Here is a 13,684-nt window from a genome sequence, read left to right as displayed (position 1 = left end):
TCAATAAAAATCTCTAATATCTCTTCATAAATACTTAGTTTTAACCTAATTTACAAAAGTTACTTAATACTTTCACACATCAGCTTTTTGCATTAGCTATGGTATGGTGGAGAGCTCTGTCACCTGATGATACAGCAGAAGGCAAACACCTTATTAAAATCCTTGTACCAAAATGAAATGGTTAAAAACAACTAAACCCCTCCCAAAATCCCTCAGCTCTAGAGGATCTAATACCAGTTATGTGTCACTGCAACAGCTGATGGTGTTGCAACACCAATCTGCATTAGCCTCACACCACCAATCACCCAAGAGGATGTTTTACTGTTTTACTATTCAGCATTATTATTTTTAAGCTTTGAAGAAGTTTATCATAGTTGCAGATAAGCTTTTGTGTAAGAAGGTTAGTAACATTATTATCTTTAGGCCAATTTATAAACTAAAGTGGAGTACACTCCACTGACAGATGAGGTTTAGAAAGGTAGACTGGAGGGTCCTTGGACTTTAGCTTGTACCAAAATGAGTCTGCACTCAGGAAAATCTGCTGATGAAGTGTCTGTTCCATCCTTCACTCTGCCAAATGAGATACTGGGTAATACAGGTCACTGAACCAACAGCTAGCTCCCAAGGAAAGCTCGTTACCAGGGCTCGTTAGGCTGTGATTCCTTACCTGCAGCACAGCATATGCTCGGGCAGGAGAGCAAAGCAAAAGACAGCTCTTCCAGCCTCACACACAGCCCAAATCCATGGGTTTAACAAAATGAACTACACAGCAGGGGTATGCTCGATAATGAAATGTGATAGACAGTGGACTAATGAAAACATTTAAACTACAGAGGTTATTAATTTTCTGCTAATAGTATAACTCCACAGAGTTGCGAAGTACTGAGATAAAAAAACAACAACCTAAACCTGAATGTTACTACTCAGTGTTTTTATATGTCAATGGGACAGTAAAGAGAAAGGTAACACATGTATTGTTTTACTTCCCTGGAGCTATTTCCCCTCTAATTTTCTCTTTGCCAAAATCACTGAATTTCAGATAAAATACTACGACAGAACTTAGGAGGATCAACCTCATAAGGACATCTTTTTGATCCTTATACTGACAGGGAAGATTTCTGTTCCAAAAGAAGTGAAAGAAATGCTTCTAGTGAAACCAGCTATTAAAAGCACACCTATCTTTTCATGAACATACTGTAACTTCTTAAACAGTACGAGTTGACATATCACACCACAACCTGTTTGTCAGTTGCTGTTACCTTGCTGCTACTTTCATTCAAATGATTATTTTCCAAAGTTACAGGCTATTATAGAACATAAAGTCGGAGAGGCACACAAAAGTAATTTAGAATTACTGCATGGTATTTAGCCACTTTGGTCGGAAAGTGCTCTGAAAAGGCCTAACAGGATTTTTTTGGCTGCTACTTAGGGTACTTTGTGGTTGTAATGTGACAATGATTAAACCACAAATGATTTAGCAGGGTTTTGTTGTTGTTGTAGGGTGGGTTTTTATTTTTTATTTTTATTTATTTATTTGTTGTTGTTGCTCTTTGCCAGCACAAATGTCACAATCCTACTAAAAAAGTAGCATGGCAAGGTTGTAGGAACTTCTCCCCAAATTGTGCTAAGGTTAAGTTACATTTATTTTTGAGAGTCCACAGACAAGGGCAAAAGGCCTGATGTCCCCTGGCAATGCCACTGAAATGCAGACAGAGTATGCAATCCTTGGCTGGCCAGCCAGCCACTGGGACAGCCCAACGTCTGCCAACAAGCAATAACCATATCAGACATAAAACAATAGGTCCTTCAAAGCTCGAATCAAGCCCAGTTGAAAAATCAAACCAAATATTGCTTAAATTAAAAAATGATTATTTCTTCCCTTTTCACTTGAGTGCTAGAGAATAATTTGCTGCAATTCTGGTTTTCATGCTTTCATTATGGCACACTAGATGGAATACCAAGCAGTTGCTCAGCTTTCCAGCCAGGCAAGGCAGCTCTGGGCCACCATAATTCCATACTTGAGCATGACAGCACTTGGGCAACAGGGAGGCTGACCACAGCTCTGCATACTGCGCAGTGTCTGTTACCTGCATGAGTTGCAGTCAGCACTAGGTACTAACTCCTCCAAACACATCCCTCAAATCATAAGGAGCTACCAACAGGATCCAGCAATGAACCCACTGCTTCTAACACACTGAGCCCTCTGCCAAGGGCTGAGAAGCCTTGTGCTCTTTGCTCATACCATGGAATTTCTTTTCCATCAGTATTCTCAAAAGTTTAAGCAGTGAAACCCCTCCTTCTCATCTGTAAAACCTGCATGTGATGCTCTACAACACATCATAAACAACATCCAGAACCTAAGCAATCTGAAATGATGCAAATGTAGAGCAAGAGGAGGGACTGTTTCCATGTCTGGAAAGATGCAATGTTTCGATCGAGCACCACTGTCAGATACTACTAATTCTTGGCATGTTCCTTACATAGGAGTATGCTGAAAAGAAGAGAAAAAAAGACTGGGGGAAGGAGGGAAGTGCTCAGAGGGAGTGCCTGCAGTGTGGAAACTTATCAATCTTCGAAGCTTAAAAAGACTGTTTAGATAAGATTTAGAGCAAACAGAATAATCTCTGTCTAGCAGATTTGCACTCCGAGAGCTACAGCTGATGTAGTGTCAAGATCGAACAACTCACGAACTTTGTACTCAGACTTAAATTACAGCACATAACGTGTACGTTTCCTGAACTGGAGGAAAATCAGTGCATGTCACACCACACTGTGGTGGGCTATTCTGCAAAAGCCACTGTTAAAAACAGGACTGTACAAGGTTACACTTGTACAATATGCTACAATTAGAACAAAAGGATATTTTCAATACTATCTTTAAAATATCTCCTTGAAAAAGAATAGAAAACTGTTGCCCATGTAGGCTTTAAGAGTTCTCATTGCTCTGTACATGAAGCACCTTGAAGACTCACAGAAAGAGAAGCCCAGGTGCACAGCCCAGCTGGAAAGCAGTGGCTGGGCCCTGGCTCAAAGAAGCTGTCCCAGGACCGCTGGGACTGCCACACACTCAACTCCAGCTCCCAGAGGAACAGCCCAACTGTCAGGAAGTGCTGCTTTTATGCACTTGGAAATCACTCAGTGCTATTTTTGTCTTCCTAGCATTGCAGTGGTTACTGTATGCATGGGTCAGCTCCTGCGTATTAGTCACAAGCAGCAAGGAACAGCTCCCAGAAGGTTTGCAGTGAGACTTGCAGTCTGAAATCCTGCATTTCAGCAGATCAGTGTGTGCAAAGAAGGACTGAGAATCTGCTGAATTTGACTTTTTCTGTTCCCTCTTGCTGTAGTTAATGCCGTTCTGGACAAGGTTTGGTTACAAATCTAGCAACAAACTCTCCAGTAAGCAATGGTACCATCTTTATGTAACGGGACCTCTCAAGAATCAAGGATTGCCCCTTGATTGCACTGTTTGTGCATCCTTTACTTTTTCAGCCTAGGCAGTGTCTGATGGTTCAAGAACAATTCTACCAAGAACAATGGAATTAACCACACAAAGCTGCACTACTTCTATGTGTCAATTTCAGAAAACAAGTACTCAAAGGAAAACTTCTTAACGAACAAGAAAAATAGAGCAAAGTCAATTCAACAGAGAAGATAGACAGCAGACTACAAATATCTTTTTATAACATAGATAGACAAGATTTAATTTCAAATCTGTCTTTAACACAATAACACATTCTTAAATGAAAGAGGGAAAAAATACTGCAGTGTCATACCATAAGACTAGTGAATATTAAGTACTGGTTTCAGCATGCCCTGAAAGCATTTGTTCTTCAGGAGAGTTTGTATGAAATCTTCAACTTCTGCTATTATGGTTTTGTTTGAGAATAATTATTTTGCTTCAGATATTACTGCAAATTAATTACCACCAGCAGCACTTTCCCCTAAAATAAGACCATCTGAATGGGAATAAATTATATGAACATTTTGAAATTACACAAACTATAAACTAGATTGTGCTCTCACACCCTTCCCTGTTGTGCTATTGTCAAAGGTCTGGTTTACAGCCCCCTTTCTTTCTAAAACATCATCTAAATTAGCTACTAAATTTTGCTACTGGTTTTATGTAGCAAAACACACAAGTGTGCCTGCATGGTGTTCTACTAAGTACATCTCTGGACTACTTAGAATAAAAACCAAACATTTGTATGCAAAAAAACACCATCCACTGTGTGAATCATATTTATTCATTGGGAGGAATATGTATTAATAGCAGTTTCAGTTATTTTCTTTAGGTGCAATATGTTTTAATCCTAGTTGAATACAGCAACAATTACTCTAAAGCAGCATTAAAATAGTAGCAGACAAAAAATAAACCTTGACTCTGTAGGAGTTACAAGATATATAAGAGAATAAGAATTAGAATTATATATAAGAATTAGAATTAGAATAAGAATTAAGAATTAGAACTATATAACATTAGAATTAGAATTATAACAGAATAAGAATAGATAAGAATAACAGAAACAACTGCCAGTAGTGTAACCTGCTATGTCAAATGTACTAGCTATTAGTTTCAAATTAAATAGTTAACTGGGTTATTCTAACCCCTTAGTGCTACCCTACCTAAGCTAAATTCTCCACTACTCTTTAAAGAATTGTTAGAACATGACTAGATCACAGAACAGAGAATCATACTACTCCTTTGAATTCAATTTGCATTACTTTTTGTTGTATAAAGCAGATTATTTATGAAAGCGTTAACATGTTCACTGAACATTACCCTTTTCCTGATCATCACACAGAAGAAGCAAGACCTGAACATTTACTTACTGAAATGTTGCCAAGAATACACCATTCACAATTTCACATTCTGCTGTGCAAAATAAATCCCCTGGGTTTGTACCCATCTCTATGAGATTTAGCTTCAGCAACAAGCAAATGCAAAGGAGATAAAGCACTGTAAAATAAAGAGGCTGCTTCTGATTTGTCCTAATTTACAGCAGTCCTTGGAATGATGTACATGGAGGAAACCTAAAAAAGTTCACCAACAAACAGAATTTGTAGAAATCTTGAGAAAAGACAAAAAATGGATGCATTTTCACAGAGTAGCTCACTACACACAGAATTACAGCTGCCCAAGAGAAGATCAAGACCAAGTATGACAACTTTCCTCAGTATTGTGTACCTACAAATAAAGGGGGGTTTCTTTAGGTCCTAAGCCACCAAGGACAAGGACATGCCTCTGCTCCTTGGTCTCTGGTGTCTTTTGGGAACACCTCATTTATTTTGCTTTATTCAGCACCCACAGCAAAAGAGGACTCTTTCCTGGTAGGGTCTGAAGATCAGTTGATATCTACACTATTAATATATGAATATCTAATTTGCTTAATACGTGGGTTTACTTTTTTGCCTGAAATATTTTTCTGGTGGTCACTTCACTGTAATTTCTTGCCCACTGTGCAATCCTGACATCAATGAAGTCTTTGATCCAGGAAGAAAAGACTGAAAATTTCTAAGGAATCTTCAAGTCTTAATATAGAGAAACATCCATCTTGGTTAGCCTTGGGAAGGAGACTTCTTTTGAGATATTCCCTAAGAGAATTTATCAGAAGAGCATAAGCCAGAGGCAACACGATACTCACTATCTTGAATAATAAAATGCAGGAGTTAGGGATAAGTATATATGCCTAAGCACAAGCTACAACTTTGAAAAAAAAAAAAAAATGAACCAACCAACCAACCAGAGCTATGAGTCCTATGGGGGAGCCCTGTAAGGTGTCAGTGTCCTGTGGAGGAAAGCTTTCACACTGCATATGAATTGGTTTGGTGAACAACCTCTGTGCATATTTGGAACAATTTTTTTCTTTTTCATGTTACTGAAACAAATAAACAAAACAAACATCAATCAGCAGATGTTCCCAGCTGCCCCTCTAAAGGCTTGAATGGATTTTTGTTTTGGTGGGGACTTTGGATATAGAAGTGTTTTAAATCATGTAAATATAGAGATAGGGAACTGAGTGGCTGCCAACCTGGCCTTCCTCAACCATTCCTTGGAAAAAGTTTGTGAGACAAAAAAGCCTTTATTTTTTAAAAACAGAATTTAGGACAACAGAATGTACTGATTGAGGTGTTTCAATTCATTCAACCTTTCACAAAAACCATTACTAAGATGTGTAGCAGAGACCAGAGAAAGTTTATCAGCTCTTTTTTTTTTTAAAAAAAAAAGCAAACATAGACAAGTTCTGTACAGTACTAGGAATGTTGAGCACAACAAGCTCCTTTCCTACCCCTTCTCCTGTGACTTTCCATTACTCTCCAGAATAGGAAGGAATGTGCAGTGATCCCAGCGTGCAATTGCTAAGGGATGTAAATGGAAAGTTCATGATTACTTCAATATTTAGCTCATCAATCTTAAAGATAGTGTTTGTGACCTAGTACATTCATCCAAAATAGCTTCAATTGCAAAACTAAATATAAGCATATTCCTTTTTATTTTTTATCAGCACAGTAGCAGATTGAACATATTTGAGAAATTTCAATGTTGCCACTATCCTGTCTGCATCAACTCTGAGTTACAGAACTCTTAATTTCTAACATTCCCTAAATGTTTGAGATAATAATCCCAAAAATTATCCTCAGAAATCATCTGAGAGATTGGGTGCAACATAAAAACACAGTCATTTGTTACAGGACAAAAAAGAAGCTACACCACAGCAGCTTCACAAACACTACTATGTACCTATGTACCACTAACAGTAAGGGATCCACTGGAGAACAGTGATACTCAAAGCTGGGTTACATCTGAATGTTCTTCATTCACAGAATCCGAAACATTATGTTACCCTTTGGCTTGCAAAATATCCCCTCCCCTACTAAGAGCTAGAGCCAGGAACTGTCACCGATTCTCATCAACAGCTCTTGGTTGATTGACATTTTCTTTTGCACATTTCAGCATGCATTAAGAATCATGAGTGACTCAGGTTAGGAGGGATGCCAGGAGGGTATCTTGGTCCAAGCCCTGGTTCAATACACGTTTTCTAGAAGTTCCAGAGGAGCTTTCAGCAAAGCCAGTTATTTTACACATTTATTCCAACAGATTTATATTAACTATCAACAATACTGGTCTCCCAGGTATAACTTGTAACAAATTATTTTCTTATTTAATAAAGCTATTACATCAACACTGGAACTAACTTACATGACTGTGATAAACAAAACTAGGCAGGAGACAGGCTTTGGTAGAAGGGACAGAGCGGAGCAGTTAGTGCTACGTTGAGAGAAAAAACTTCAGACACCTATTCTCCATGGCAAATTGAGGATTTGGCAGTGTCACCACTGGGAATTCACAACCATTCTTGCCTTGCTATCAGATTTCCATCACGATGCTCAGCAACTTGCTACAAACATCTATATTTTTATTCCTTTTATGTATGTTCAATAATCACTCTCCTTCCTTTTGCCAGTGTCTGGCTTAACAATCTGCAGTCTGATTTCCAGAAAAGCTGGGCACTCACAGCTGCAGCAGAGGTCAAAACAGCTGTGTTTTGAGCAAGAGCACTATGTTAAACACTCCTAAAAAATCTCAAGTCTGGTGAATTTCAACCCTGGAATCCAAAATGAGTCAGTAGCTTTTACAGTAGCTTTTACAGTCTGTCTGTCACTGTCTGTGGAAAGGGAACTGCTGCACACTTCCCCGTAACTATGACAAAGGGCAAGAGGACATGCTACCTGTCAGAGATACCCATGCTGTTACTATGAGCACTCTCAGAAAAACTCAAGAGGACATTAGTAATCCTGGATTCAGCGCAGGTTTAGAACAGTATCAATAAACAGACTCTGGGCCAAGCATGGCACAAAAGGTTAAAATAAATTACTGAATAGCTGTGCTCATTTGCCAACCTCCTGGTATGTGCACTGCATGAAGACAGCAGAGAGAGAAACTATGGATATATCTGCAGTGGTACTGAAGTCCCTATCATCCTAAAATGTGACATCTCTTGATCATCCTCACTTTCTGTATTTTAGTTTACACAGTGGTGTTTTGAAGGGCGTGAGCTGAATTCTTTTCAGGCCACTTCCACAAACAACGTGCTCCAGGAGCACACCTAGTGAGTCTCTAGCAAATCAAATGAGATCAAAAAACAGTAAACAAGTGAGACAAATCAAGATACTCACTTCTAGAATAAATCTGGGACACTTAGCTTTACAGTCTCTCTGTTTTTAATAATCCTTTTTGTGTACAATGCCTATTTAAAAACAAATTGTTACTCAAATCATTGTTCTGAGTAAGAAGTAGAGGCTGTCTCTTAGTGAAGGGAATGGAAGGGTCAGTATTTTGTGCATCTGCCCCTGTATTTTAGCTCAGTGGAAGAGAAAATCTAACCCAGATGGACTCAATACATTAAGAATATCCCCTAAGCAGAAATGCAGCATTCTTCTCTGGAATTTTGGATCACGAGTCTGACTTTGTAGGAAAGAAGCAATTATCCTACTGCCACACAATCTCGCTTTTTTGACTCTTTCTCTTCAGAGACTTAGTACTGCTGCTTCTGTATGCTATCCACATTTAGCAGTTTCTAAATCGTTGCTTATTCAATTTATCAGAGTATGTCTTTCTCCTCTTTCATTTTACACAGATTTGGTTTGTGGCGGGAGTTATGATGACTGCACTGAGCTGAGGCTATGATCCCACAGAGAGCATGTTATCAGGCTCAGTGAAGGAGCCCTGATCTCTCTGTTGGAAGGTATGAAGATCCACAGGTGTGCCTTGAGCTGCGTGCATTTCTGGACCACACATATGACTTAGTCAGATGAATACCCTTCTACAATAAATTAGGATGTTTTAGAGTATTAAAAATAATGATGGCTGACAACAAGTACAACAATACATGGTAGGAGGCCTATGTATCAAAAAGAAACTTCACTTGATAGTTTCACATGAGAACCAAATTGAAGAAAAAAAAAAAATCTGACTTCTGAATGACACACACCTACATAAACCATTTAAGGTGGATAGCAAATGTGTGTCCTTCCAAAATCACAGTTATGTAATGCAGTATTTAGTTAGTGACACTGTGCAGCACTCGCTTCCTATCTTGCAATGAGAAAGACTTTGGGAATGATTAACCTTCTGAAGACAACAACTAGATGTCCCCTGTGACCCTTTGCCACAAGGCATAATTAAGGCCCCAGTTCTGCAGCTGGAGAGAAGTAACATTTTCTACAGTTGCTGACTGTGCTGTGTAAATTCTTTTTATTCTGCCTGCCACATTAATGGTTATTGTTACGTGAGCTAAGTCACTTGACTGTCTTTTTCCCTCCTTTGATCTTAGGAACCCCAGAAAATAAAGACAAAGATAACAGCAAAGTGAGCAAGGACACCATAATTCAGCAAATCTGACTAAAATATGACAGGGCTAGTTTTTACATTTGACTTCAAACCCCACAAGTTTCTTTTCATCCTTTATAATACACCCGAAGAATTTACTTTCTTTTTGATGGGGAGATGCTGAAAACTGCAGCTACACCACCCTGTGCTTCTCCCCTTTGTGATAATAAGAGACTCCCTCAGGAGTGATCCTGGGGCTTTAGTACATGAGCTAACTAATCAGGTTTGTTCAAGCAGGCTAAGAAAGCCACAGCCTCTGCCATAGAAACTGTCTCCCCTGTACAGTAGCAGAGGCACGTCCAGTTTGCATTTATTCCTTCCAGGGGCTCACAGCATTCTCAGCAGCCTGAAAAGTACGAGACGCAAACCATACCAAGAAGCTCAATGTGCTCTGTTTATTCTACAGCCAAATACTGGTCTTCTAGGAGATAACACTCAAACCCAGTAACCCAGAAGTACATGTAACTTTTTCTGTCTTTCCTATGCTTGGGTTGGAAGGGACCTCAGGGGTCACCTAGTTCCAAGGCTGTACCACAGGCATGGTTGCCAGCCACGAGATCAGGCTGCCCAGGGCCTCATCCAACACAGCCTTGAACACCTCCAGGAATGCAGATGCAGCTGTTTAATTAAAACTGCTGAAACAAGCATCACCGTCCTTCCAGCTAGCTAAGCCATTTAAAAGAGTTTGATGGAAGGTGAAACATTCTGATTTCTTCAAAAAGATTTATGAAAGTGGACTTTTTGTTTGTTTTTACAGAACTCTTTTATCTCCTATGTCCACTTTTCTTTAAGAAATGAGATAAGACCAGAAATAAAGTAAATAATCCTTTGAATAAGAACTGATTTTTAAAATCATGACTACTAAGCAGGCTAGAAAACCAAACCACAGTGAGAGAACAGAAAATTCATTCCCATATTTTCTCAAACATTATGAGAGATTTATCTTGAAAACTGTCTACAAATCTCCAGCTCACGTGGCTAGTAAAGGATCCTTGCAATCAATATGCCAAAATACTAGAATTAGTTTGTCCTTTTTTTTGACTCTGTAAACAAATGGATAAGTTAACTGAGGAATTCTTCACATAATTCTGAGTAGAATCATATTAGCTCTTAAGTTGGTTCACAACTTAATACTGCATAATACTCCTGAAATATTGCATAAAATGTGGCACTAAAATGTAAAGTAAAATATAAGGATGAACAGGAATCCTTGGGGGAGAAATAGCAGGTGTTTGAATATGCACACTGGTCTCCATTTTCAGAAAAGCTTCAAGTGTTATTGCTTCATTCCATGCTGCTCAAGTGAACAGTGCTGCTGCCAGCTTGTAAAACAGCAAAATTACATATGCTCTGACTGACAATCCAGAAAGCCCATGCTCTCAGGGTCTGATGTCTGAAACCTAATGTGGTAATTATAAAGGACAAGTACACTTATGTACATTAAGTACATTTTTCTCAAACCTGTTCTATCAGTTTTACTGAGGAACGCTCAAGTACCTTCATCAGTGAAATACTCAAAATCACAATAGCATTTAGCTCTATAAGCATTTATTTGCTGCCCTTAAAGTAGAATTGGAGAAAAATAAGACTGCCATCAAGCCAGGCAACTTGATGAATTAGGTTGCCTGCAGTTTAAAGGCATATATGAAATATCCAACTGTCAGAGCTACAGAAGGTTTTTTAAGGCTAATTGAGTACCATTCTCAAAGATACACACTCCATCCTCTTCATCAGATTTCTATCATGTTTACACAACAAATACAGAAGACGCTTGAAATAAACTGAAGCATGACATGTACACTCAAACTCTGACTTCATTCCTTGGCATAAGCTTACACAATAGATGGCTGCCAGTGTAAACACCAGTATTACAACTGTCACTACTGTACTTACCTTTAAAAAAAAGTTTTTTTTTAAATGTGGGAAACCAAAATCCATTTTAAATACTATCAATAGTTGCTTATGTTTTATTTAAGCATTACATGGAAAATGTTGTGAATCTTCTGCTATTAAGAGCTGTTTAAACATGGAAATGAGTTTTGTTATCTTATTCCTTTCCAGCAGTTTCTAAAATCCAAACATAATTGTCTCAACAGCCTGAATACTGCCATCAAACTTCTCAATTCCTGTTGACATGTACTGATCTTTTACCTGGTTTGACTGCTTTCATGACAGCACGTGATGACTTCAGCACTGCTTCGTAGATAGCCCTCTGGTCAGGAGTGAACTTTCCATTTGCAGGGAAGGTGCAAGTGATGTCAGAACCATAGCAGTAATACTCTCCTCCCATATCAAAAAGGCTAAAAAAGGAAATAGAGAGAGGAGAAATTGAAATTTTAATTTCAAAGAAATTGTAAGAATATTTTTCTTGTTCCATTCTTAGGAATGATCCACATCTTAGTAGCAGGCCACATAATTCCCACCTGAATGTTGTTCTCAAGTAAAACGAGATGACAGCAACCTGCTATGGTACCTAGAGCTTAAATGGACACCTTCACCAGCTGTGCTGGCCCTAGATGGAAACAACGCAAAAGCACATGAATTAAGGTAAAAATCACACAAGGAATCTTTTTCCAGGTGTTCAGTTCCAGTTGCTGGGATCCTTTCTCAGAAGATGAAATGTCTTTTCTTTCCTTCCTGGGTAATGCCAGCACCATGTAAAAGCTTTAAGTTCAAAACTTAACAGAGAAATGCTAATTATTGAAGTGTCAAAACACATCTGATGGTTTAAAATGTCCCCAATAAAGGTTGACTGCCACTGCTGACAATACAAACTTTCCTTTAAGACAAACTTACCTAACAAGGCTTAAAAAACATACATTATGGGAAGACCTAACCAGAAAAGAGCATTTAGTACTGTTTTCTGCATCAAAGGTTGAAAGAAAAAAAAAAGCTTTCTTTTATGGGAAAAAAACCTCTTATCCTTTGAGAAGCATACTTTTCTATACTCAAATGAATAACTCACTACTGAATGCTCAGTTGCTAGAACTCAATCTATGAGAGCAGTTTTGGGTCCCCACACTTGTGTGTCAACTTGGTTAGACATCTGCAATACTGTGCCTCTTGGGCCCACCTGAGGCACTGCACCGGTTTCAGCAGGCTCAAAAACCAGCAAATAACAAAATAACTATCTGGACCAAGCAATTCTTAGCAAACAGCTCCCAAGTTCATCATGTATCTATTACAAGAAGGCACATTTTACATGTAAGACTTTGGGCTCAACACACAGCATTTGTGTGACCTCATGATTTCCCAGGTAATGAATCAGGGCTGAAATCTGCTAATTAAAGTCCTCTCACAATGACCTCAAACAACTGCATGTGACTCTTATCATGTGAAATATAATTTTCCTTTGCTGTGTTTGAACACCTCGGTGCCTTTCTGCCTCATGCCTCTGCCCCAGCGCAGGGCTGGGCAGGCACGGAACAGAAGGAAGGGCACCACTGCAGCCCCCTCTGCTACCAAGTCCCAATCACAGCAGTAATTAGCAAAACCACGTGGCACAGCTCTGTTCCCAACCAGCATACATGGCCAGGCAAAGATAAGTGTAAGCTACTGCAACAGGAACTACAGCACTTGGCTGTAAACATTCACCATTTCTGACCTAACTGCTGCTGAAAGCAACAGACAGTAAGCAAACTAATGCAATCGTGATAAAGCAAGATAGTGCTTCAGCAGTGCTGAGAGCCTTCTTGCTCCATTGCATACACAGATAGACACGTACTTGTGAAGATTTACTCAAATTTTAAAATCCACCCAGCAATTTCCTCTGTGAATGAGTCTTTGCACTTAGTGCAGGCCCTGCTGCAGTCATCACCAGCCTCCCCACAGTGGCCAAGGTTCACTGCAGAGACTTGCAGGACTGGAACTGCAGGAATAAACCTTGTGCTTTACAGATGCAGAACTGCTGGAGGTTTAAAGCTACAGCAACACACTCCAGGAGGTTACAGAGACAATTGCAATGTTACACATGTATAGGCAGAGTCGATGCAAGCCCTGATGACATTTGTTTAAATTTGAAATATGGTATTTTAAAAGAGAGAGTCACTAATTGAAAAAAGATACACACCAGACAGCAAACGTCAGACCCACAGGCATGACTTGACTCCAGTATAGCAATTGCAGACAGGCTTAGCCAAACCTCAACATCAGAAACCCCATCAACACTAAGTTTTGATTTCATGGTTAGACTCCCTTTTATAAAAAAAACTATTGTTATATACAGAAAATCACAGCTAAGGATACAGAAAAGTAGCTGCAGCAACTAAGAATTACGTAAGAAGCTGCTGGGTTCTC

General features: G+C 39.0%; 1 protein-coding gene across 2 annotated transcripts in view; it reads right to left on the bottom strand.

Moving 5' to 3' along the window:
* PEPD (peptidase D) overlaps positions 1–13,684 on the bottom strand; it is a 117,985-nt gene that overhangs the window by 21,432 nt on the left and 82,869 nt on the right. For both annotated transcript variants that reach the window (XM_065733172.1, XM_065733173.1), the window contains one exon: positions 11,540–11,688. In XM_065733172.1, coding sequence (XP_065589244.1) covers positions 11,540–11,688 — 149 coding nt within the window. The remainder of the gene's footprint in view (positions 1–11,539; positions 11,689–13,684) is intronic.

The sequence above is a fragment of the Cyrtonyx montezumae genome, unplaced genomic scaffold (assembly GCF_038088225.1).
Source record: "Cyrtonyx montezumae isolate F1298 unplaced genomic scaffold, pur_monq_1.0 scaffold_17, whole genome shotgun sequence".
NCBI lineage: Eukaryota > Metazoa > Chordata > Aves > Galliformes > Odontophoridae > Cyrtonyx > Cyrtonyx montezumae.
The sequence above is the reverse complement of the archived record's forward strand: the minus strand, read 5'-3'. Positions and strand labels throughout refer to the sequence as shown.